The sequence below is a fragment of the Acomys russatus genome, chromosome 24 (assembly GCF_903995435.1).
Source record: "Acomys russatus chromosome 24, mAcoRus1.1, whole genome shotgun sequence".
NCBI classification, from domain to species: domain Eukaryota; kingdom Metazoa; phylum Chordata; class Mammalia; order Rodentia; family Muridae; genus Acomys; species Acomys russatus.
This window is the reverse complement of record NC_067160.1, coordinates 27,229,077-27,255,298: the sequence shown is the minus strand read 5'-3', so window position 1 is coordinate 27,255,298 and position 26,222 is coordinate 27,229,077. Positions and strand designations below refer to the sequence as shown.

The window sequence follows — 26,222 nt, the reverse complement described above, 5'->3', positions numbered from 1 at the left end:
ACATGCTAAAATGTTTTAACAGCTATATATTGTCCTGGGGTGTCAGAAACAAAACCTCTATGGAGATGAAGAAAGTGCTGACTAAGACCTAAGAAAATGGTGTCAACTTTTTAAAACTCTACTTAGTTTTTGAAAATATGAGACGACATGAAGCATTTTAAGTTTTCACTGCTAGGCGATGGGCACTAACATTATATTAATCTCTGTATTTTAAAAAATGTCCTAAATTTAAAAAATTATTATAAGAAGAAAATAAGCAAAATACACCAGATACTTGGTCCTATACAACTTTTAAGGGTTGAAAGCAGACGTCAGAACACACAGAACATGCAGAACATGCGAGGTCACTACAACTCTGCACATATAAGACACTCGGTGTCACATTTCACACATGTCCATCATTGTCATATGCAAGACAGCGGAGTGAGACCCTGCAGGGAGCTTAACGGGGTGCAACTGCAGCCCCAAATGCACTGGGCATATGGACATCGCGACATTTTCTCAGCATCTGCTTCCTAATGCTCCTAGGTAGAAGTCAGGACTTACATTCTGAAATGTGGAAAGGATGTTGCCACTAAGGTCACTGAAGTTCTCCTCAGTCTCTACGGTGCCTTCTTGCTTTAGGCTTTACTAACCCTGCCATCACCTTGGCCACCACAGTTGCCAAAGATTCCGCCCTTTACTCTCTCTGTGCTTCTTTGCTTGCTGGCTTTGGTGTTTCTGAAACCACGTGTCATCCTTTTTGAAAACTGAGAAGGTCTTTCTTTCTCACCTTTTAAAAAACTCTTTCTTTCCTTTCTACAAATGATATGTACCAACTGCAAAGAAAGCAGTGAGCGGTGCCTTGCCATCCTCCTCCGAGTGTCCACGCCAACTGCCCAACCCAACCTAATTTCCACAGTTAAATGTGCTCTCTCCCACTATTAGTAATTGACTTCAGTTGTCTTGGTCTTTCAGAAAATGGACCTTTTTTAAGGCCCTTTACCTGATACTTAGGGTGACACTACATGAGCCACTGCTTAGACATACAATGCTTTCTGTGGTCACACTTCCTTGTAGAGAAGAAATGCTGTGGGAGCATCCTAGATGGAAGACAAATCTAGGGATGCACACGTCAAATACTGTTCTTTCATGATAGCAAATAGAAATTTGCTCCACAAAGATACACAGTTCACGTACATTATCTGAAACATGATCAATATTCAGTAATATAGTTGTCCGTTTTTTAAAAAAAAAATCACCTTTCTTGATGTGGGCCTGACAAAACCATCCAATTTACTTCTTCAGGAGACGAAATGGAATTCAACTTTTAATTAAAAATTATAAGAGCCATGAAAAGCAATGCCTTAGCAGCTGATTTTTGTCAAGTGAGCGTAGAACTTTCAGCACATGGACTGCTTCTCAATACATCAGCTTGCCCGCACAAAGGCTCGGCACAAGTCAAGGTCAATGACAAGTAAAGAGTTAAAAATGCAGCAAAAATGGCTTATAGCGTGAAAGTCCAGCATTCCTTTATCCCCCAGTATTCAACTTTGAAGAAAAAAAAAACTCCTAAATAAGGGTTTCATAGACTTCATTGATCACACAGCCCAAAATGTAAACTGTGGTCACAAGTGCAAGAGGTAGTCCACCAATGGCCGTGAGTTAGTCAGTCATTCTTAGCACTGTAAGCAGCTTTAAAAGAATCATTTCTTACATCATGCAGATCAAGTCAGTACAGGTGATCTCTCTGGCCCTGATATGCAAGACTGGAGGAGCTATGCCGACAAATCGATTTCCTTTCACTGCACTGGTCACGAGGTAACTACCTTCCGTGAGTGATTTCCAGAGTCAGCAGCTCCCTGAACATCGCCTGATAACTCTGATAACATTTTCCACTAAGATATCTTTACTCCAATTTCTGAGATTTTTATTGTACGAACAGACAAAATGTCTAAATGCCATAATAAAATAGTGAAAACAACCCCCAAGCATTTATATCTTCTATAGATCTGCACCAGCACCACTTCAGGGTTTGCATAAGATTTTGGTGAGTATTTTTAAGACTAAGAAACAAGCACTTGCCCCAAAGAAGAATGGTACATTTGCATAACTGAAAAATCTAATAAGTAACAAGGCAAGAAGTGAAGTCTTCAGGGGCCTTTTGGCATTCCATGAATTGTCCCTGGTACAATGGATTGTGCCTGCGAGGACATTTCTAGCTATCATTCATTCACCACATTGTCATAAACCAAAATGCTCTCCTGGTACACTGAAAGCCTGATCATGTCCCTTCTTAGTGCAAGGCTTAAGAATAGACTCAAATTTTGCATACACACACACACACACACACACATACAAATATGGAATGAACTTAGTCACAGACATCTGTGTTCAATGTGGGTTCTCTTCAGCATTCACAAATCCATAAGATTCATAGAGGATAACACAAGATTTTGCTCAATTCTCACAAATGTTCCTGGGGTAGCCAGGGAGATTTCTATGCCAAACACCACAGTTTTGCTCAATCAAGCCAATCAGGAATCCATTCACACATCAGGGAAGCAGGAGACTGTCTACCTTCGCCTTCGTCTCCTCCCTTTGCAGCAATTCCTTCTTCTTCCACAGCTTCTCTTTCTCCTCTTGCCTTTCTCTTCTTCCAGCTGAAATTTCCATTTCCAGTCTCGCTAACTCTTCCTGGTGGGCTCGCCACTGAGAAACCTGAAACACACAGAAACCCTTCATTTCAAAAGCTTGCATGTGATTTCACATGAGACAAGGTTCTGTGTTGAGGAGGACTCAAGTGTTTACAAACGTACATATGCATTGTGTGCGTGCTAGCATAGAAAACAGCAGCTTTAAAATAACTCATCCAGAGACTCTACCTGAAATCAGGAAGTAATAAAAGGTTATGAATTTAATACAAAGAATCTGTGACTTCCAAAAAAATTTTGGACTGGGTTGTGGCTCAGTGTTTGCCTTGTGTGTGAACTGCTTTATCGATGGACATGTTAATGTGGAGTGGTGAAAATGTCATGGGGTCCTACCCCTAGACAAAAGTCTGACAACAACCAATAACCACTGGGAGAACGAGAATGAGCCTATCCCAAGGATGAGTCCTTATTGGCTGTCCAATGCAGAGGGGCCAGTCCTGAAGCATATACACACAAACAGCAAACATGGACTCAGCACATTGTGTTTATATATGTATATACATATATGTGTATATATGTGTGTATGTTCATTCCTATATACCCATATATGTATGCACATAATAATAATTAAAAAAATAGGTTATCAACTTGAGAGTAGAGGGGACATAGAAAGGGTTCAGGGGAGGGAGGGGCTAGAGGAAGGAGAGGGATGGAGAGTGATGTAATTCCATTTCAATAAAAACATTAATATTTTAAGCAAAATGCTTTTTAAAAAAAATCTGCTTTTACACCTGTGGGTAAGTCTAGAAAGTAGATTAAACAGTTTTTTAAAAAATTCTAAAATTAGGTACCTGGGAATAGGGCTCAGTGTTGAATATGTACTCGTGAAAGTGAGTACTCATTAGCTCCTGTGTAAAAAAGCCATGTGCAGCACTGAGAGCCCAGCACTGGGAGCAGCAGAAATGGGCAGATTCTTGGGCTCACAGAAGAGCTGGTACAGCCAAACTAGCAAACTCTAGTCTGTTGGTAAGAAGTGCTATCTTAAACATTATGGTAGATGGAGCTAGCGAGATGACTCAGCGGGTAAAGGTAGGTGCTGCCAAGGCTGATGACCTGAGTTCAGTTCCCACATAGGTCAGAGAAATATGTTCCATTCTTATGTTTTCCTCTGACCTCCATATAAATGCTATGGCACACACAAAAGAAATAAAAATATAATTTAAAAGTAAGATAGAGAGCAATCAAGGAAGGTGCCCAATGTTGATCACTGGCCCTTACGTACATATGGACATGCATGCACGTGCATGTGCACACGCGCACACACACACACACACACACACACACATACACACACACACATATACACACACACATACACACACACATACACACACACACATACACATACACACACATACACATACACACACACACATACACACACACACATACACATACACACACATACACACACACATACACATACACACCACATACCACACATACACACACACATACACACACATACACATACACACACACATACACACACACACACACACACACACACACACACACACACATCCAACCACCACCTAAATTCTAAAATGGTCCTAAGACCTTAAACATTTTAAGAAATACTAACATATTTCAACTTCCTTATTTAATAAGCATGAAAATGAGCGGAAGTTGAAATGAAAACATAAAGAACTTCATGCATATGGATATGTGCTATTAGAAGGCAAATATTTTTCATAGCTTTTGTCAATATGTAATACATAATATCACAATATAAAATGCACATAGCCTTTCATGGATATCCCTGCCCTCTGGAAATTATCCAAAGGCCATTTAACTGGCTAGCCATTTTTTTATCTTGACACAAGCTGGAGTCATCTGGAAAGAGGGAGGCATAATTGAGGCAGTGCCTCCATCAAATTTCCTGAGAGCAAGTCTATGGGACATTGATGTGGGAGGGCCCAGTCCACTATCAGCAGTAGCACCCCTGGCCAGGTGGCCCTGGGTTCTATAAGGAAACAGGTTGAGCAAAGCCACAGAAAGCAAGCCAGGAAGCAGCCTTCCTCCACAGCCACTTCAGATCCGGCATCCACATCTCTACTTGATGTCCCTTCATGATGGACTGTAAGCTGCAAGCTGAAGTGAACACCTTCCTCCCTATGTTGCTTTTGGTCATGGTGTTTTATCTCAGCAATAGAAAACATACAAACAACACAACCATCAACTAGACAAGTGCACGAAAATGTACCGTAGCAGTGCAGAAAAATTGGGAGATGTCTAAATGCTCTTCAGTAGAAGGTGGCTTAAATCAATTTTGGTACATTCATACAATATCTATGATTGGTAGAAGATGCTATATTTCTATATTTGTTGATAAGAAAATGTCTATAATATTTTAGATGCAAAACAATATAAAGTCTATAGTATGATCTCATTAGCATAAAGTATCTCTGTGTGTATGTCAAGAAAGGCTTTTGGGAGGAGGTTTACCCATGTGACAACAGAACCTCTGAATATTATTTTAAAAGATTTTAAAAAGTTAATCTAACCTTTCTAGGCTGGGTACATTTTTTATAAACAAAAAACAAATGAGGACTAATGAAAAATAAAATCAAACTTTTTTCCCAACCCCTGTACTCTTCTTGCTGACAAAACAGTAATGAAAAATACACACGTGTACAAAACTCCTCTCCCAAAAAGTAATAGGTAACTTGTAAGTTTCTGACTCAAGCATCATTCATTAATAACATACAAAATTAAAATTGAAATATGTCATTCAAGTATGACTAAAGTGACTAAATAGTTTTGCTTTTAAAATAATTTATATTAACTTCAAATTTTTGGTTTTTGAAAAGTGTGTTTTTGCCATGTCTATAAACATAAGCAGGAAAATGCCTCCTCCTGGTTTGCAAGTACAGTATCCAGCCCTTTAGCCATCTCTGAGCAGCACGGCTGAGTTCTTTGGACCTGGGCTCTAGAACAGGTCCTTGTCCTGCTAGCTACCTTGACTGTAAGTCTCTCTTTTATCTGCAACTGCTACAGTAAAAATCAAGTGTCCTGACAACTGCTGCCAACACTCTCCCTCCTGAACACTCAGATCGTCCTGTTCTCTCCTCAACCTACTGACCATCCAGAAAAGATTCTTTCCTTTGCATGCCATGCCATGGCTCTCTCCTGTGCCTTTAACAGGGCATGCCTCTCTCCCTGCTCCTTAGCCACTCAACCCTGAACCCTCTTTCACCTCCAGTCTTGCTCTCTATTTTGTTATTTAAACCTGTTCTATGAAGTCATCTCTTGCAGGATCTGACAGCAAAATCTGTATTACCAGCTCTTTCTGCCTGTAAAATCAACTCTCCATAAATTCTCAAAAGACTTCCCTGTTTGCTAGTGCTTCTAGGATCCAGACGTCCAAAATTAATGTGGGGCCTGTCCTGTCACAGCTTCATATCACACCAAGCCCAGGGCACTTGTGTCACCTCAAATACCTGCCCCCTGTTGGCAGGATCACAAGTCTGCAGGAGGATGGACTGTTTTCATTGTGTACGTCCATTCATATAACTAGTCTTTTGGATTTCACAACAATCTTTGATGATGTACATAACTTGATATATATATATATATATATATATATATATATATATATATATATGTATATATATATGTGTGTGTATACATACTTTGATGATTATATATAAATAATTTGGTTATATATACATATATATTTAAGCTTACATGAGCTTTTCTTAATGAGAAATCAATTTCAAAACCATTGAGATTAGCTGTAATTCTCTAGTTCACTCAAAATCTTTTGGCCGAGTGCATTTATTGAACAAGACTGGAAGGTTTACAAGGGCAATGTCAATTGATTATGTTGACTTTCTCACTCCCAACCCCACAATAATATTGTTAGTATGTAATTTCCAGGAAAACTTCTTTCTTGGCTCTGTCTCAAATGACCATTTTTATGCTTACTCTTTTTAACTGTAAGTGACACCAACTTTTTTTTTTTTTCATACCTGTGAGTGTTTGGCTCTGTACATTTGTGAACTATGTCCAAGCCTGATGCCTACAGTGGCCAGGAGATGGCATTGGATCTCCTGAAACTGGAGCTACATGTATGTCCTAGGAATTGAATACGGGTTCTACAGAAGCACAGCCATTTCTCCTAAGCACTGAGCCATCTCTTAAGCCCTTAAGTCACTCTTATCCTTAACCTCAAGGATGGATACAAACACTCCCTACTTGTAATGTCCTTGATTTCCCTCTATTTCATGTGATGCATCACACTCACCTGGGGCCCAAACCATGTCTCACAGCTTTCATAAACATCTCCAATACATGCACCTCTTTTATTTCATGTACCATACCATAACTGCTCAGTAATTGTGCTAAACATATTGTTTCCATTTAGAACATAGTTTATACATTTGCCTCCACCTTATACTGCCAAGCAGAGCATTGGTACATCATAGGTACTTAATAATAACCGTGTAAGCAATTAATCAAGCTAAACAGTTTGCCAAACAATTTGCCTAAGTTGTCATTTTCTGGCATTTGCAAGTACAAAGAACCCTTCTTGTGCTCTCCAGAAAAGGCAAAATTTTTTTTTGAAAGATGCACATAGATTTTATCCCAAGATTACAAAACTACAGGCAAGTTCAATAATTGCAAACCAGCGGGCTGTAGATGTCAGCTAGCAGGAGAAAGAGGAAGCCCTGGGGCCAGAGAGCCTAGAAGGAGCAAGACTCAGCCTTCAGAAAGCAAGCTGCTTCCGCTCGATGTTGAATGACCGCAACAGCCGGAGGCCTCTTCCGTCTATCGGGAGTCGATAATTCATGGCATCGTTTGCGATCAGAAGTGTACGCAAAGGCATGATTATAGAAGGCAGACGTGTGTGCAGTCTTGACAATGAGAGTCAGGCTTTCTACACCGGGTACAGTCAAACGGGGCTTTTCAGATCACACAATGGGTACGGGGAAGAGCAGTGGGCTGGGGGCGGGGGGAATCTTACCCAGTGGGTCCTCAGAAAAAGACAACCCATTTCTAGATTTTTCTGAGAAGGCTAATAATAAGAAAGCTGGCAGGTGGGCAAAGGAATCGATAGCAGCACAAATGGGCTAAAAAAGCACAGAATCCTGAGTGACGCTGACAGGAAGGGAGAATAGCGTCGAACAGGCCGGCGACTTCGTTTTGAAGGCTCTGCTAATTACACAGCTCTAAACAGAGCATTCGAACATAACTGCGTGACAATAATAAGCCTGAGAGAACATTGCCTCCCTGGTAGGCAGGTGCACATTTTAAGAAAAATGTTATTCAAGTTTTTAACCACAGGACATTTTTCCAGGGCTTTAGTTAATGCTTTAATATTCCTGCCGAGTGCGCCATCTCTGAATGATCGTAGCCCGAGAAAGGACAAATAGTCCAGAGTGTTCATGCACCATGCATAACTTTAGGGCTTAAAGTGGAGTGCTTAGCTTGTAGTCCTTGGTCTTGCCATACAGTGGAATGGTGCAAATGAAGTTAACAGGTATGTACATTCGCAGAGGGGAAAATGCCATGAAAAATAAAAATAAATAAAGATCCGAAGACATCAAAGGCAACCACTAGAATTAACGTCAAGGTAACATCAAAGTCACACTCTATAAAGAAAATGAATATTGAACCCAGGCGTTCCAGTCACTTCTCTCTGCAACTAACCAACAATATCACTGTTTTGAACAAATACTTCACCAAGTTCTCACATAATAAAGGAAGGACTGAGCTCTGTGACCTCAACAGTTCCTCTTATTCTGATTCTAGTCCACTTATTATACAAATTTCCTTATTTGAAAAGGTCACAATGTATGACAGACATACTCTGCAGCTTAATTTGCAAGCATAATGAGTTGCAATGAGAAACATCAGTGTTTTATAGGTCTTTTAAACAATTACAGCTAATTAAGCATTAACATTATCTCAGCCATGGTTATGGAAGCACAAGTAAGCTGTAGTTATTTGGAGGGAAAAATAGAACAGGTACTGTCTGACCAATAACTGACAATAACAAAACACTAAGAACTACAATTGCCAGAACTTATAGGACACCGGGCCTATACGATGTGACATAATCACAGAAATCCCCAAGCTTGCCCTTTATTCTTCATCTGCCTACATCCTCCTTACCCTACCTATGGTCAAAGCCTGGATTCATTCTCTTGTGGGAGGCTCTCACACACCATGTCCCAGGCATCTTGTCACTCTTCTGAATGAGATGGATCAAATCCATTGGGTGGGCTACCAATTTCTTAAGAGTAGGCGGATATTTGTGTCGTCATGTTGTCCAGAGCTTACATGACATGGCGGGGGTGCGTGTGTGTGAAGGGATTGGCAAGGGTTCAGTAAACTCTTTTAGAGTGTTGTCCCATGGACAATCTTCTTGAGATGTGCTTAGAAATAAGATGATGGCACTCATGCGTCTGCGCTAGGATTGGCTAGAGAAAGAGAGGGTTTCCATTTTCTGATGCCTCCACTGTGGAGGGACACTAGATTTTTCTGAGTACTGGCTGTGTCTGCATCCGTCCTAGCCTGATGGGAAAAAAGCCAGAAACTTTGTCAGGATTTTCAACACCCGCTTCATAGTTCACCGAAGGTTAGAGTACATATGTAAAAAGCCCCAAGAAAACCCTTTCTCTTTTCCCTCAATGTTACTATAAGCTTCCAAGTTCAGTTCAGCTGAATAATGTCAAATTTTTATTTTATTAAACCTTGAACAGTTGAGAGCTCCATTAAAAATTTTCCAAAATGTTCATTCGTTTTTCAGTATTACAGGCCTAGGCTTTTCTTTTTCTTTTTCTTTTTTTTTTTATCTTCTGTGCCCCATTTCTGCTTAACTTCACTCAGGAAATAGTCCCTGTGCTTGTGTGAATGTTATTAAGGCTTTCTATTCTCCACTTGGCATTTTTGCTTAGCTGAAAAATTTGGCTTTCCCTCTTAGCTTCACAATTATCCTTTGGATTCTGGGGTAACTTTGTAAGTGCATTTTTATCACCCCTGTTTGATAAGTGCTTTCCATTTTCTGTGGCTTTTTATTAGACTCTCAGAGATTATGCACTCTTTATTATCTTGACTGTTGCATATCCATTACTTTTCAAACAAAATGTAATGCTTGACTTAATTGCATCCTGGACAGCCTAACCTTCGTACAAAACAAGACTTCTAAAACAACAACAACAACAACAGACTAAATGGCAATAAGCAGAAAATAATCAACAGCTGGATGTTTGTTTGTTTGTTCATAAAGGACAAAATTTACATACCTATCAGTCAGTTCTGTATATGAAGCTGATAGAGCCAAGTTGTCTAATGGAGCAGCATAGACACTCACTTGCCTATTGTTTGCCAAGTCTTAGAAAATCACTTTCCAATGTGGATGTTAGCTGCTAAGCATGATAACGCATGCCGCAACTTGTGTAACTAGAGCTTATACATGGAGTAAGGGACTGGTAAAGAGGGAAGGAGCTCCCCAGCAAGGGGATACAAGAATATACAGCTATGGAGAGCTGGTACAGGCTACAGGCTTGTGGGGGTGAGGGGGGGCTGAATTGGAAGTATTAGAGAGGAGGAAGGAAGAGGAGGGTAAAAAAGGGACGATGAGAGAGATAGCTAACACTAAGGGCCATTTGAGATATCCTATGGAAACCTAACACACACACATATGAAACGTGTGTGTGTGTGTGTGTGTGTGTGTGTGTGTGTGTGTGTGTGTGTGTAAGTGAAGGAAATCTAAATAGAATCACCAAATAATAGAGGAGACAAAACCACAAGGCATCTCTCACCATCAAGTGAAACCTCTAGAAATGGGTTGTATCTGGGTTTTTTGCCGAAGGGCCTCCTGGAAACCTCCAAACAACTCAGGTGATTGGCAAGGCTATTGGTTGTGCTCCACAAACTGATGATAAGGTGATTTTGCTGAAGACAACACTTGCATATCTCAGTGAACACTTGCATATCTCATACCTAACTATGGCCATCATCCGTACTCACTCGAGTTCCCAGTACTGGAAGGTACCTTCTAGACACAGCAGGATTGACACGTGCATGAACTCATAAAGACTGTGGCAGCATGCAAAGGCCCAAGCCAGAGGGGTCCCAACACTAAGAGGAGAAACAGACATGAGCCCCCATGCTTACCCCTGAAACTATCTCCAAATGTCAAATGCTTACATATTTTTAATTTTAAAAGAGAAAGAAGAGTTTCTTTAAAAAAAAAAAATTACTTTCCAGATCTTCTAAAACTTAAAAGGACTAGTTCAATGGTTCTTCAAACTAAAGAAAAAATTAGTTTTCTCTAATGGAGTCTCACTTGATATACAAACCACAATTCAAGGCAGGCCCCAATGCCTACCCATGATGGCCAACACAAAACAAACTCAATAGCATTTTTGGAGGTTTGTTTTGTGTCTCATAATGCTGTTAGGGGGCGGGCATTTTTCAACCTTACTGGTCTTTTGATTATATATTGTGTTTTTATGGTATGTGTGTGTGTATGTATGCATGTGCTTTCCATGCCTTTGTTTCTGTTTGTTTGGTTTTTTTTTTTTTCATTTTACTATTATTTTCTTGTTTTATTTGTCTGTCTCCTAAGAGAGAGAGAGAAAGAATATGTAGAGTTGGATATGGCGATGTCAGAAGGATCTGGGAGGAGATGTGGAAGGAAAAACGATGATCAGAATATATTATATGAAAAAATATTTTTAATTTTTAAAAAAGGGAATCAGCAGGAGTTTCTTTTAGAAAATCATTTTCAAATTTTTCTGGAATTTAAATGGACTAGTTCAATGTTTTTCAAAGAACTTATCATTTGTATTATAAAACCAATGTTGTGAATAGCAACTAGCATTTTTCTGTAAGTGGGAACAAAAGAAAACAGCACGCCTCAAGTAATACAGTCATAGTGTTTCTAAGAGAACGTGGTTTCCATTATGTGCATATTCATTTGTGGTGTGATATTAGTCTCACTATGGGTCATGGTCAAAAGAGCTTGGAAATCCTAGGAACTCTGTATAGTGCTTCCCAAGGCTAAGACGCTACAGCTCCGTGGTCTAAAGGAAAAGCTATCACGCTGACAGCATTGAGCGCAGAGCTTCAGAAATCAATTCTGAAGCGCAGGATAGAGTGAAGACACAACGTTTTGAAATCATAAAGTAGAGCTTGAACTGTACCTTTGTGACTCATTAGTTGGCTCCCTGGAGCATGATGTTTAACCATTTTTGAACTTCAGATTAATTTTAAATGGGGTAATAATATTGCACACTTACAAATACCACCCATTTGCATAAGCTCAAAACTTGAGGACTACCTCGGCATCATAGGTCCATGATTTCCAGATACACAAATACTGTGTTGGCCCACACTGACTGAACCTCCTGACCATCTTATCTCTCCCCGGCATCGTTATCCACCTTCCCTGGATCCATTCTTGCTACTCTCACCTTACTGAGGCCAGAGGAGATATTTTCAAACTATACATGTGGTCATATTTTATTCCTCTTCACACCCTCTTTTCTTTTGTTCAGTAGTTTCCACATTAAACTCTAGTTTATGTCCTATACACTATGAATAGCCATTGTATTCACCAGCTTTCTGTTACTATACCCAAGTCTTTCACATAATGAACCTAGAAAGAAGAAACATTCGTTTTGCTCAGTCTCAGAAATTTTAGGCCATAATCACTTGGTCCCACTGCTCCTGTGTAAAGCCACAAGTCATGAAGGGAGTACATGGCTCAGGCAAGTAGCTCATCTCAAGGCCACCAGGATATGAACAGAGTGAAAGACCAGAGTGCCACATTCTGCCTAAAGTATGAGCAACGACCTAAAATCTCCAAACGGGTTCTACCACCTCCTACCTGTGCTTGGTACCATATATGTGTGCATATTTGGTATATATGTAAAGCTATATCCCTGGTGGATGTGGAGACATGAATTTATTCTCTCTTATATTTCCCTGAGACATTGTCACAATGCTTAACATAAGCAAATGTTTAGTAGAAGTACTTTAAATATGAGTAATTCATTATCTTGTATAAAGTGTTTATCCATGTATAACTTCATATGCTTACTTCACAATTCTACCATACATTCTGGAGACAACACTTATGTAGTTTTCTATTGCTGTGGCAAAGATCACGATCAAAAGCAACTTGGAGAGGAAAGGGTTTATTTCGGCTTACACTTTCAGGGAACGTCATTGCCACAGTCAGGGCAGGAACTCAAGTCGAAAGCACAGAAGGTTGCTGCTTTCTACCTTCATTGCCATGGCTTGTTCAGTTTGCTTTCTTACACACCCTAAAACTTCCTTCACCACCCACAGTGGCTGAATCCTTCCACGTTAATCACTAATCAAGAAAATGCTCCCACATGCTTGCCTAGAGGCAATCTGATGGAGGCATTTTCAAATGAGGTTCCCTCATTCCTGGAGACCCTGGCTTGTTCCAAGTTGACAAAAACCTAACCAACACAACCACCATGTTAAATTTTACAAACATAACTCAATAAATGTCACTCTGAAAGATATATATGATCTTAAAGGCATCCCTTAAGGAAAGTAAGATAATTTTCTGCCCAGTCCTAAATTTAACCCCAGAATCGTGGCTACATGACAGAGTAATCCAACACAGAAAGTATAACCTTCCTTTGACTCTTCAGCTCTGAACTTTCTATTTTTCCTATAGTTAAGAAGAAGAAGAAGAAGAAGAAGAAGAAGAAGAAGAAGAAGAAGAAGAAGAAGAAGAAGAAGAAAATAAGAAGAAGAACAGGCAGCAGAAACCAATGAGGCTGCCCTGCCTTTGTGGCGCAGGTGGTGGGCATCACAACGATGAACAGATATGTGATAGAAAGATGGGGAAAATAGAGATATAGAGCGTAGGATTGACAGAGTGGAATGCTACAGCCTGGAGTTTATGCAGACACAGACTTAGCCCCCAAACCTACTGTCCTGGTCCTGGACAATGATAAGGAAAGGTTCACTTTCTAGATTGGACCTCCTTGAAGACCGCACCATGGTCCATAATGCCACTGGAGGCCATGTTGGTATCTGTGGTCCATGCTGATGAGGGAAGAGTATGGGCAGGAGGGACCTAGAAGAGAGGAGGGAGGGGGCTACACTTAGGATGTAAAGTGAATATATAAATTAAAAATAAATTTTTAAGGAAGTGATTATGGAGTGTGAAAGAGTGACTGCCGTTTATGGATCCCTGCCTTATAGAAACAGAAATAGTACACCTTCAGTGAGAATATTCTTTGCCTTTTGAGCTCACTTCTTCCTAGACAGAGCACAGAATCAACAGAAGATAATCTAAGGAACACAGGAGGACTTTCAAGCTCGTCAAATGAGAAACTCATTCCATTTCATCTATGTAGGCAGCCAAGCAGGGAAGTCACACAGAGATCACAAGGAGATGAACTAGGGGATCATAAACGAAAGTGACTTCTATTACCATCAGCAGAACCCCATTTACATGTCTCACTCAGTAATAAACATTTCAAACTAGATATGTGTGCACTGCCTGAACGTCTTTTTTCTAGAAAGTCCAGCCTGAGTGCAATTGGGGGATGGGGGGCGTGGGCAGCATTATCTTCCAAACAGGGAAAACAGAAAGATAGAGAAGAGGGGAAGGATGAAGTATAAAATAAAAATTAAGGGCCAATTATAATTATTCATAGAGGACTACCTCAGATTATCACCAAAAAATGCTAATGGAAGCACAGCACATCAATTCGTGGGACACTAAACTCCCCCGGATTGAATTTCTTCCAAATAGACATTAAGAAGTAGGCAGGAGGCTATGGTGGTGTTACAATATGTTCATAGAAATGGGAAATATTATTCTTTCCCATAAACTCATAGCGAACCTCTAAAAGGAATGCTCTGAGTAGATAAACACTAAACAATGTGGAATTCATTCGCTTTATGCCCACGATTTAGCCAGTTTTGCTTGTTAACGACAGCCCCGCTGAAGCTCGTTTACGTATCCTTCCAACTTCCCCAGCACTCCGCTTATGTTTCTCAGAGGAATAGATACGAGCCCTCACAAAAAGTCCCACACTCTGCAGCCAAGGAGACAACTTTGTCCTAGCCTATAAAACCATATTAAACCAAACTCATAAAGCATGGTGGTGTGACTCTAATTGCCACTTACGTTAGAGATTTAGAAATCTGAATTTTGTCTTTCAAGGCTGTCTCTGTGGCAGGCATCTGCTCACTCATGATTATTCTCAGCTAGGAAAAAAAAAAAGCTGCTATCTGTTTTAAAAGAGCTAATGCAAACTGCTTGGTAACTCTAGACATTTTTATGGGCAAATGGCTTGGCTTTCTTTAACACTGAAAACAACTTTGTCTTTTCCAAGGAGTCGAGTATTCTAGGTTTCCCGTCATGTGATCCTCTCCACTCATCCCATGGACGACATAGGCCGCAGTTTGAATCCTGGATGGTATTGTCATTTGTTTATAAAGTAGGGCACAACCTGCTAAATTAACAAGAAAACAATTAATAATTAAATTAGAAGCCTAATCTTAAAAGTCAGAACTAATGACAGCTGTTGGGCTCCACCCACATTCTCCACGCTCCCTCTGGCGTGTCTAGGGTGCTCTCTCCTTATCACGCACCATACAGGGCCTCCACTACCACAAAAGGGCTCAGAGCTCCCAAGTCCATGGCTCTAGTTCAATGTATCCAGCCAACTGTGAGGCTCTGGCAGATACCTTAAAAGCCACAGACTCAGAACAGAACCACAGCCCCTCCCTCAGAACGTACATTGCCTAACTTAATTGCTGTAACAGGCTATCTAGCTGTCCGAGTTAAGAGCAAACCTAGATTCCTCTCTTTCTAGTGCCTTTTAACATCCTGCCACCAAAGCCTGCACTCCTGAGACTGTAATCTACTAAAGGCGTGGCATTCAGGTGATATTTCATCATCTCTTTCCCAGTCTGATGATTACTTCCCAACAGGCCCCCCTCCACCCAAATTTTACGTTGAATCCTTCCATAGTGAAAAGTAAGAGCACATGATTATCCTGTGCCCAGCCTTTGCACAGGTTCACGTACACCAATGGGCAGAAAGGAAGCGAGGCACTGAGATGGCAGTGGGCAGAGGACATGCCATTGTGTGCATCAAGCACTCCCCACCTGACGACCCCTAGGTGCCTTTGACTCTGGTCACATGTTGCCACATGAGAACAAAGACAACAAGTGACGGAAAGTAGATATTCTAGCTTTTCAGCTGCTAAGTTTGTATGCAAAACCTGCCAAATTTTAATTCTGTAAGTGTGCCCTCATTCTTAAAAACCAAACATTTAATACCCCACTCTGATATTCAGGCCATCAAGTTCCAACCTGTCCGTTAGGAGACGAAGCCTAAACAGTGCAAGAGATACCAGATCCCTCATTATCCATCAGCGAACACGTCTTTCTCTCCGCTGCATGCAGCCTGGGTTTTCCTCAGGCCAAACCACATGCAGCTCTTCGCACGTTCCATGTCGCTGTTAGGAGCTCTCCCACATGGGTAATGCCCTGCCACACCTACTCATCCCTTCCTGTAAAAGCCGAGTATTTATTATCTATCACACCGCACTCAGCTGGAGTGTCCCTCTCTCTACACCATCCCAGTTCCAGGGGGACATAACTATCATTTGTCCTTGGTGCCACTCCCCAAGTTAACCACACCGAATCAAAGTTGTTAACAAAAAAATTGCCTTCTCTATTGGACTACAGAGATTTTTAGGGCAAAATTGGTGAGTTACTCCACTCTTTTTTATTTATTTATTTATTTTAAATGCATTCACTTTACACCCTGATTGTAGCCCACTCCCTCGTCCCCTCCAGGTCCCTCCCTCCCTCCCTCTTCCCCCTTATGCCAATCCAGTTACCCCCCTCTTTACAACTATCTCCACCTGCTGCCTCTTGGCAGATACTTGAGGGGAAGTATCTCTAATCCCCAAAGCTGAAATGCTCCCAAACTGCACCCACTTTGAGCATGCTCGTGATACCACAAGTAGAAAATTGTATACTTGACCTCATGTAGCAGGTTACAATTTAAATGTGACTAAAATGTTGTATAAAACTATCTTCAGACTATATGTACTAGGTGTCTATATAATGGATGGAGCTCATGGTTAGACTTAAGATTTATCCCCCAAATGTCTCATATAAGTTTTATTTAGGTGTTCTATTACTGTAATAAAACAGTACATGACAAAAACAACTTGGAGAAAAAAGGATTTCAGGTAACAATCCATCTGTGAGGTATGTTTGTGTGTGTGTGTGTGTGTGTGTGTGATTATATATATATCATAGATACATATATGTGATATATATAGTAAATATATATATAGTCAAAATTAAAAATAATTTGTATTCTAATCATTTTACATGCTTTCTACTCATAACAGTATTGGAACTAAATATAAGTGACTATGTTTTCCCAATTTATTTTTCTCTTATTAAAAAGATAGTAAAGATAATGAATTAAAGATCTGAAGTCTGGATTTAGCTTTGCTCCCTTATGAATATAAACCTTCGGTTTTAATTCTTAAAAAGTTTCTTGAGGGCAAAGAGGAGGCTCGGCAGTTAACCGCACATACTTTGCAGAGAACCCCAATTCTGTTCCCATCACCCACATCAAGGGGCTCACGACTGCCTGTAACTCCAGTTCTAGAGAGAAGATCAGACACCTCTGGCCTCCCTGGGCCCCTGCACTCACACGCATACCCACTTGTTTTTAAATCTTGGAGAGAAACAACTAACACTTCTTTCTCCCAGACTGGTCACTTGTTCCTTCCTTTACACTGCGACAGTGTCTGCTTTGATGTCCATAACTTGCTGTTTTGCCTTTATCAAATGTTATACGAAAGGAACAAGTCTAAATGGGGTTTGGCTATTCCTGCAGCACAACGTGTTTGTTGATTCATCCAGTTTTTTGTTTTTGTTTTTTTTTTTTAGTTTCAAAGCATTTATTCCAAACTAATAGTATGTGACAGTTTGTGTTTTGACTCCCAGGTTTGTTTGTTTTTTTTTGTTTTGTTTTTTTTTGTTTTGTTTTTGTTTTTTTGGATTTTTATTTTTTAATTTAAAAAAATTTTATTAATTTATTCTTGTTACATCTCAATGTTTATCCCATCCCTTGTATCCTCCCATTCTTCCCTCCCCCCCCCCCCATTTTCCCATTATTCCCTTCCCCTATGACTGTTCCTGAGGGGGATTACCTCCCCCTGTATATGCTGATAGGGTATCAAGTCATCCAGTTATTGCTCACTTCAGTACTGGTTTTTAGAATAACTTAGGACGTATCCCATTGTATGAGCACACTATGGGGTCTTTAGTCATTCATCAGATGCTTCAGGTTGTGGGTGAGCGGAAATTAAACAGATACATTCATATGTAGGATTTTGTATAAACATACTTTTGTTTCACTTGAATAAGTACTCCAAGGGACTTGAGGGTCACATATGACAAGCACGGCTATGCCATGCACAATCAAAACTGCTGTTGCTTTTTCCTTCACCTACACTCGACTTGGTCTTGTTTGAGAGGGTCATTTTGGATAAGATAAGATAACTCACTCTTAGAGAGACAGAGGCATCTTACTGAGGCTTTAGTTTCCTGGACTTTTTAAAAATCAGGCATGGTGGCACATGCCTTTACTCACAGCATTAGGGAAGCAGAGGCAGGTGAGCCTGGGAGTTCAAAGCCAGCCTGGTCTGCACAGTGAGTCCCAGGCTAGCCAGGGCTGCAGATAGAGACCCCGTCTCAAATAAATAAGATAAAGCAAAATCAGGTTTTTTCTTTTTACTACTCTGAATGAACTCACAGATCAGAAATCTTCACATCCCCATCACATAGTGTTAGACAACATTTCTTATTCTAGTTTTATTTGCATATTATTAATGAATAAGGTTAAGGTGTCTTTAATAAGTTAGACATATTTATCTTATATGTAGGAGTATGTTGCCTGCATGTGTGTATGTGCACCACATGGGTTCCTGGTGCCTGACGTGGTGGGGGGGGAAGGCATTGGATTCCATGGAAATGGAGTTTGGATGGCTATGAACTGCCTGCCATGTGGTGTTGGGAACCAAACCGGGTCTTCTGCAAGAGTAAGCACTCGTAACCTCAGAGCCAGCCATCTCTTCAGCCCCACACTGTGATTACTTGACAGCCAAATACTTTTTGAAATGATCATAACAACCTAGTTAGCTACACTCTGGTTACCTGGTTTGGTTTGGTTTTGTGGTGAGAACATTTAAGCATTCCCTCCTTTACTTAACAGCCAACTTTCTATCTTCTGCTTCCTTAACATTAGATCCTTCTCACAAGTGGTGTGGCCATCGTACTTGGAATTCTCTGTCTAAATTTACTGAGCACACTGTCCACAAAATTCATCTACATTGTCACAGATGGTAGAATTGCTTTCTTTTCTTGGCTGAATATTTCACTGTCTGCCCTACATTTCACATCCACATCCACAGACACACATACCCGCGCGCACGCACACACACACATGCACTCATGCACTCACACACACACAAACACACACATACACACATGCACTCACACACACATGCACACACACACACACACACACACACACACACACACACACACACTTTGTGGAGGGGACATTTTTCCTATTCTGAAAACTGTTGAGTAGACAGAAGCCACCTTTGTCATCCTATCAGAGGACAGCTAAGAGGCTTCACAGCACCTCACAGGAGTGGCAGAAACACTCCTGCAGAAAAGGAGCAATCTAAGTAGAGTGTAATTTCAGATTAAAAACAAGAAAAATTATACAAACATATCCTTAATGTTTATGATGATTAAGTATCACTGGCCACATGAAACAGACCCACTCATTGTTTCAATTTAATCAATATCGCCTTCACTTTCACCAGCTAATGGGATTAATGAAGCCAATTGTTAGCTACACTGAGAATTTCATTTATACTCTCTAAATCTCTCATATAATAATTCACCATTACCTGAGTAGCTTGCAATATATCCCTTTTATTGTACTGAAATCAAATAAAATGAGAATGTTTCATATTTTTATTTGGGGGTATAGCTATCACTTAAATAATATCTTTTAAACCCAAATGTACTTATTTTGTCATACAAGTAAATCACTCTGGTTTCTCCATTTCCCTTGCCACTTCAACTTGGAAACCTCGGACATCTTGTATTATCTTTGCCTCCTTACAGGACGAGTTATATTCATGAACTTTGTTTCCATCCTTTCTCCTCCAGTGCAAACCTAAAACACTAGTCTTATGCCTGGTCCACTGAGAAGCCATGAAAAAAAAAGCTGGACAGACTCAAAGACCATTTCATGATTCTTATAGCAGAAATTTCTGGAGAAGAGTCAAAAGACTGTAGCTCAATTTCAGATTGAATAATAATCCTGAGAAAACTACAGGGACAGACAGAGACAGACACCCAGTCCTGTGGGCAAACTGGTCTCCTCGCGGGGGGTGGGGGGAGGGGGCAGCCATTCTTCTCTGCCTCACTGAGTCAAGGAAGATAGAGAATGGCTCTTGGAAAAATAGAATAAAGAATCCAAATGAAAACAAGTAAGAAAAAGTACACAACTACTGTTGATACTTTGGTAATTCTTATCTTTGATGTCAATAGGAAATTCCCTAAGGCTAACTGTCTATCAAGAGTGGCAATCTTCCTGGGAGGGAGAGGTGGACTTAGAACTCCAGACAAAGCCACAGATTCCCCTGCCTCTGACACAGAGTGGATATGCAGAGGCTTGCTCCAGAGCACAGCAGCTGAAACAAAGCCTGGTGTGGGAGTCTTATCTTTTCTGGAGCATTCGATAGAAGTTCAGGGGGAACTGGCCTAGAATCAATTGTGTCAGCACTCTTCTGCCCACTTAGTGGGAAGGCATGAAATAATGAAATTCATAATGTATCTCTTCAGCCTTAAAAGGTACCTTCAGAAACTAAAGACTTATAATGAGTAACTGAAGCTACAGTTGTGTTTAGTAACTTAATCATCCTATAATGTCTATATACACCAAAAAATGTCTATTGTACTCCAGTATGTATTAGCACTAATTGTCAATTAAAATAAAGATCCAAAGCCTTATAGGCATACAAGGTGGATTTGCTTTTTTCTTCTAATGAGACATCATGATTTTAGAAGGGACTGGAAAATGTGAGAAGTGAATAACATACTGTAAAAGTGGCTCAAGCAAAACTGTGCACCGGGCAAGGAGGAGGAGGACATTTTTCTTAAGGGTTAGACGCACCTGCTCTAGATGTGGTCAACATAAAGGTTAGGAAGAGTACATGCATTCATTATGGTGATGCCAGGTGCCACTCGCACCCAGTGTCTCAGGCTTCTTCAACCTGTGACTACACATGAGGTCACATTAGCTTAGTGTGCCAATGTCCCCTCCGTCACACTCACTTACTTTTACCATATAGGGCTGCCAAAGTGTTTCTGGGCCTTAACAGAGGATCTCTCTCTCTCTCTCTCTCTCTCTCTCTCTCTCTCTCTCTCTCTCTCTCTCTCTCTCTCTCTCTCTCTCTCTCTCTCTCTCCAGACCTGGGGCACCGGTCATCTCTCTTTAAATCAGGTACATCTTTAGCAACTCTCAATAGCTTCCTCTGAATGCAGTGTCCTCCTCACATGAAGCTGCCACACCTAGAATTGCTAGCACCCAAATGCCTAGAGAGGTAAGCATGGCTTTGTGGGCCCAGTTTAGGTTATCAGTCTCCTGAAGAAGACTCAAGCCTCAGCCACCTCCACCTCAGAAAAGATGCTGTGTCTTTTTGGCAGTTCCATGGCCCCTGTTCTGGGCTTCTAGCCCACCATGGCTGCTACATCCTAGAGAATATTCTAAGAGAGAGGTTACTTCAATTACAGATACCTCCAGGCCACAAGTGTTGCATGAACTTCAGGATTTTACTTTTATTTCAGTAAGATGCATTTGTCTCTGGATACAAGTAATGCCTCTTTAGTTTAGGGTCTGATGACTCAGCACCTAGTGTATGGACCAGGGACCTATGCATCACCTGTGAGCCTGATGGAAACACATGGCCTCAGGCTCCACTCGCTTCCAAAGGATTCCTGTTTACATTAAAGTTTGAAAAGAATGTTACAGATCATGTCTCTGGTATTTTTCCATTTGACAAAATCATGTCACTAGCAGCACTACTACTCAAGGGTTGGAATTGTGAATACAAGCCCCGAGTCCTTCCATATCTGCAGCCATCACAGTCACTGTCACTCCACACATAGGTGTAAGCATGCGTTCTGATGATGTCACATCCAGACACCTGAACAATCAGCTGCACACTGTGATATACTCGGCATTATAGTTTTATTTCTTCTTCCTTTTTTCATTATACTGATTTAATATTCAGATTACATATACAGGTTACATACATTTTCCTATGGATTTCATTTTGAGAGTTTAGATACAGTTTTACAGAATATTTGTCACAAATCAGAAACACAGGGTCCAAAGGAATTGACAACCACTGTCAAGGTCACGAGGAGTCATTTAGCAATCTCTTGAGCAGAAGCACCAGGGGGAGAAGGCAAGTTTCAGGTTTCTTTTTCTGGCAGCTCTTTGAAGACCAATGCTGCATCACAAGGTTGGCGCTGGGGCAACCACTTTGGGAGAACATGGCTGTAGTTCAAGTGAGTTAGACAAGTGGCCGTGACTAGAAAGGAGTAGGTCAGGAAGGGTCCTACAGAGCCAGAGTGAGAAGAGCTCCAGAAAGGCGTAGGTTAGAGTCCAGTGGATTCACATAATCTACAGAAGTTAGCAGAGAGGCTGGCCACGGTGTGTGTGCAGCTGAGAATGACCAGGGTTAACTCACTTTATCTTGGCAAGTGTCAGAGGGAAGAAGAGGAGAAGGAAGTAACCCTTTTGTTCATTTTTCTCTGGGCAGTATTTTTCTTTTATTCCCACCTCCCCACTAGCAATCCTGTAGACACGAGAAATGTCACTGTCAAGAATCTGTGAAATCTTGACCATTGGCTAGGTGGAGAGCGGGGACTCACTCTGACATGAACTCGGGTGCCCCATATTTGACCACCTCCTCTGAGTGGGGAGGCCTGATGGCACTCAAAGAAAGAATAAGCAGGCTACCAAGATGAGACTGGATAGCCTATGACCATATAGTGAGGGGAGGAAGTCCCCCCTCGGTCATAGACATAGGGGAGGGGAATAGGGTGAAAGCGGGAGGGAGGGGGGAATGGGAGGATACAAGGGATGGGATAACAATTGAGTTGTAATCTGAATAAGTTAATTAAAAAATAAAATAGAAAACAACATACAAAAAATATGCGAAATGAGTTCTAGCCCTAAGTAAAACGCCAGTGCGTTCCTGCATTCCTGGCGGGTCAGTTTTCGGTGACTCGATGACTTTATCTGTTTCTCCTAGATGATAATTTTTCCTCTCTCATACAATACCATCGGTAACAGAGAAATGCATGTTAAAGTATTTTTTCAAAGATAAGGGAGCTAACGTAGCTGTGATTGCTGCATTGTTCAGGCTTAGACAATATAATAGGTTTGTATCCCGAGGACCTATGTGCACAAGTGGATACCGTGCCATTTGCTTCTAGGAAGCAATTAGGTTTTTCTTTTCTCAAAAAGAGTAAAAAGAACCTTTTGATATTAACACTTCTCTGTGGCTACACACTAGGGAATCCGTGTGAACAAAGGGACTTAACAGCTCAGTGGCTTCTTGGAATTCTCTTTATCCTCTGGTCCCTGACTGTCTCATTTTATAATAGAAGCATATTCTTCCGAGACCTCTGACGGCAGCTGGAAGCCAGGGTTGCCATTGGTTATATTTATTCAACGTATTTTGTAAAAGGTTCTTGATGGGGAAAATTTAAATTGAAAAAAAAAAAAAATCCCTGGAGAAACTATAATTGCCTCAGAAAATCATAAGCAGTTTCAATGACTCTGAAAAATTACCCATGGTGCTGAGTGCTTCCTCACCATGTGAGTTCTGGGTGGGATCCCTTGCATACATCTGCAGCAGCAGCTGTCAGAAGCCAAGGGCTTGGTGGCCTGAGCCTCTAGACACTCTAAGAGAATTGCAGTGATGCCTCTCCTGCTTGTTCTTGCTCTCTAGCCCTTCCTGTTCTCTTTGTCCTCTCTCACTTCTCCTCCCCACAAAATAAAACTAATTTATTTAATCCATCACCGTAAGATGTTGCAAAGTGATTATTTGACTTGGAGCTTTTTAAGAACTTCACCAGGTAGGGATGAGGTAACATGAGGGTATTGGGTTTGCGTCCAAAGCTGCTTCGTTATACTGTTGAGGCAACTTTAACACTGGGCATCCAGTGTCGCCTTAGGTGATCTGAGATTCTATTCAGATATCCACAATGGTATTTCCATTATCACTGAGGAGGACCTTCCTTTCAGGCAACTGAAAGGCTGTGAACTAAGAGGGCATCCAGTGTGGCCATTTCTATACAGATAACCATGGCTCTGCGGCAGGCAGTGACTGTGTCAGTAAGGTCATGCGGAGCACCATTATTTAAAGGTCATGTTTGTTAGAGAATATGCATGCTTTGTTAATAGGCTGGATGGAGAAAGCATGATGCCTCATGCTAATTATAGGCCTAGAAATACAAATTGCAAAGCGCCCGGCTAACACTAGAAATTCTGTCACACATGCAAATCTACTAGAGAGATACTAAAATTGCATTTTACATGCAAATCATAGTATCTTAGAGATGGAGGTAGTTTAGACCAACTCTCTTCTTTGCCAGATAAAGAAATTAAGGCCTTGAGATACTGTGCTCTATTTACATTAACACAGTTAGTTCTAGGGCAGAAACTATAATTCAAGAGACTATCCTAAGAAACAAAATTATTAAGATTAATCATAACTTTAAATCTAATTACAGCTTACAATGTAATATTGAAAATGTATTCAATATTTTATAGTTGATGAGTATTTCCAGGGTCGTTGCACACAGTTGTTCAGGACAGGTGAATACACAGTACAGCTCAGGAGGGCGAGGCCATGTGCATAGCTGAATGACTGGTCACAGCAGCTTTGACCATTTCATAAAAGTCCTATTTTGAATCACTGTATATTCTTTCAGGTAATAGCTACCATTCCCAATACTCATAGTTCTCTATCTGCGAAGAATATATCCCAATGAGGCTCATGTTTTGCGATAATCAAGGAGAATAAAAGTGAGCTAAATATACTATTGACTTTTAAAAATCACTTAAGTGGTCTTTAATGAAACTTGTACATGAGGTCCCTCTTCTCCAGCATCCTCTCAGTTGTCTTTCTCATGTTTGCCCTTCTCCTTTCATACTTGCCGAGACTTGGCTTTCCTTTCCAGGATTTTTTTTTCTTTGTGGTACACCTTGCTGGGGTATGTTCCCATATGGACAGTTGTTCCATTAGCCTTTTCTCCCTGTACCCATTCAGTGGAGACTACATATTTCTTCCTGTACTTCTGGACCACTTTGTAAATCTGCTGGCCTTTGTAGTGTCCTCGGACTACCTGAACTTCAGCATCCTCTCGAATGGGCACAGATGGAGCATTATCCTTCTGTCTCAGCTCTTTGGAAAGAGGGGAAGACCTGTTCTTCCTCTAAACATGGGAAGGTGAAATGAAATGCCTTTTGCAGCAGGGCAGTGTGGCTTACACCTTTAATCCCAGCAGTGGGGAAACAGAGGCAGGAGGGACTTTGTGAGTTCAAGGCCAGCCTGGTCTACAGAGTAAGTTCTAGGATAGCTAGAGCTGCACAGAGAAACACTCTCCAAAACCAAACAGAAGAAGAAGGTGAGGACAAGGAAGAGAAAGAGGAAGAAGAGAAGAGGAGAGGAGAGGAGAGGAGAGGAGAGGAGAGGAGAGAAATGCTGTCTGCGGTTCTTGCTTCAGTCTGAAGTCACAAAGGAAGAGGACTTCATTTGGTCACAGTCACCCCACCAAATCCCCACGGGCTGTCTACTATTGACATTTTCCCCAATGGCTTTCATATAGAGAAAATCATGACTAAATGTTATTAGTTGTTTCCTCAGTGCCAGGAATAATGCCATGTAATCTGCGCATGTGGTCTCATTTAATACAACACAGCAAGATGGGACTTTTTTTTTTTTTTTTTAAATTCAAAAGCAACAGAGGCTTAGAGGCTGGGGTAACTTGTTCCATGTTAACACACAGGTAACTGGAGACAAGTCAACCTAACCATCATCAGTGGTGAACCCTCTGCCTCAGTGTTTGAAACCTGCAGTCACTAGGGTGTCCCTTCATAACTAAATCCACAGACAGTCTGCAGGTAGTAATGATTTTCTTTCTTGAAATATAATTAAATTATTTGAGATGAAATCGATCGTGACTGATGAATGTTCTGCTGAACGGCTTAAAAAAAAAAAAAAAAGCAGCCAGATGTTTTCAAATGAACAATTCCAAAAACTAAAATGCTGTTACGCAGTCACGTGTGATAAATGGGATTGGAGATTTGATTATCTTTTGTCACATGCTGAGGGGTGATGAACACAGGTACAGTGCCCCAGTGGCAGGAGAAGGAGCATC

The 26,222-nt window shown here is 40.9% G+C and overlaps 1 protein-coding gene across 1 annotated transcript in view; it reads right to left on the bottom strand.

The window, feature by feature from the left end:
- Positions 1-26,222, bottom strand: part of Ccdc148 (coiled-coil domain containing 148) — a 169,314-nt gene that overhangs the window by 77,412 nt on the left and 65,680 nt on the right. Inside the window, exon 9 of the mRNA XM_051166767.1 lies at positions 2,560-2,700. Within this exon, the coding sequence (XP_051022724.1) occupies positions 2,560-2,700 (141 nt within the window). The remainder of the gene's footprint in view (positions 1-2,559; positions 2,701-26,222) is intronic.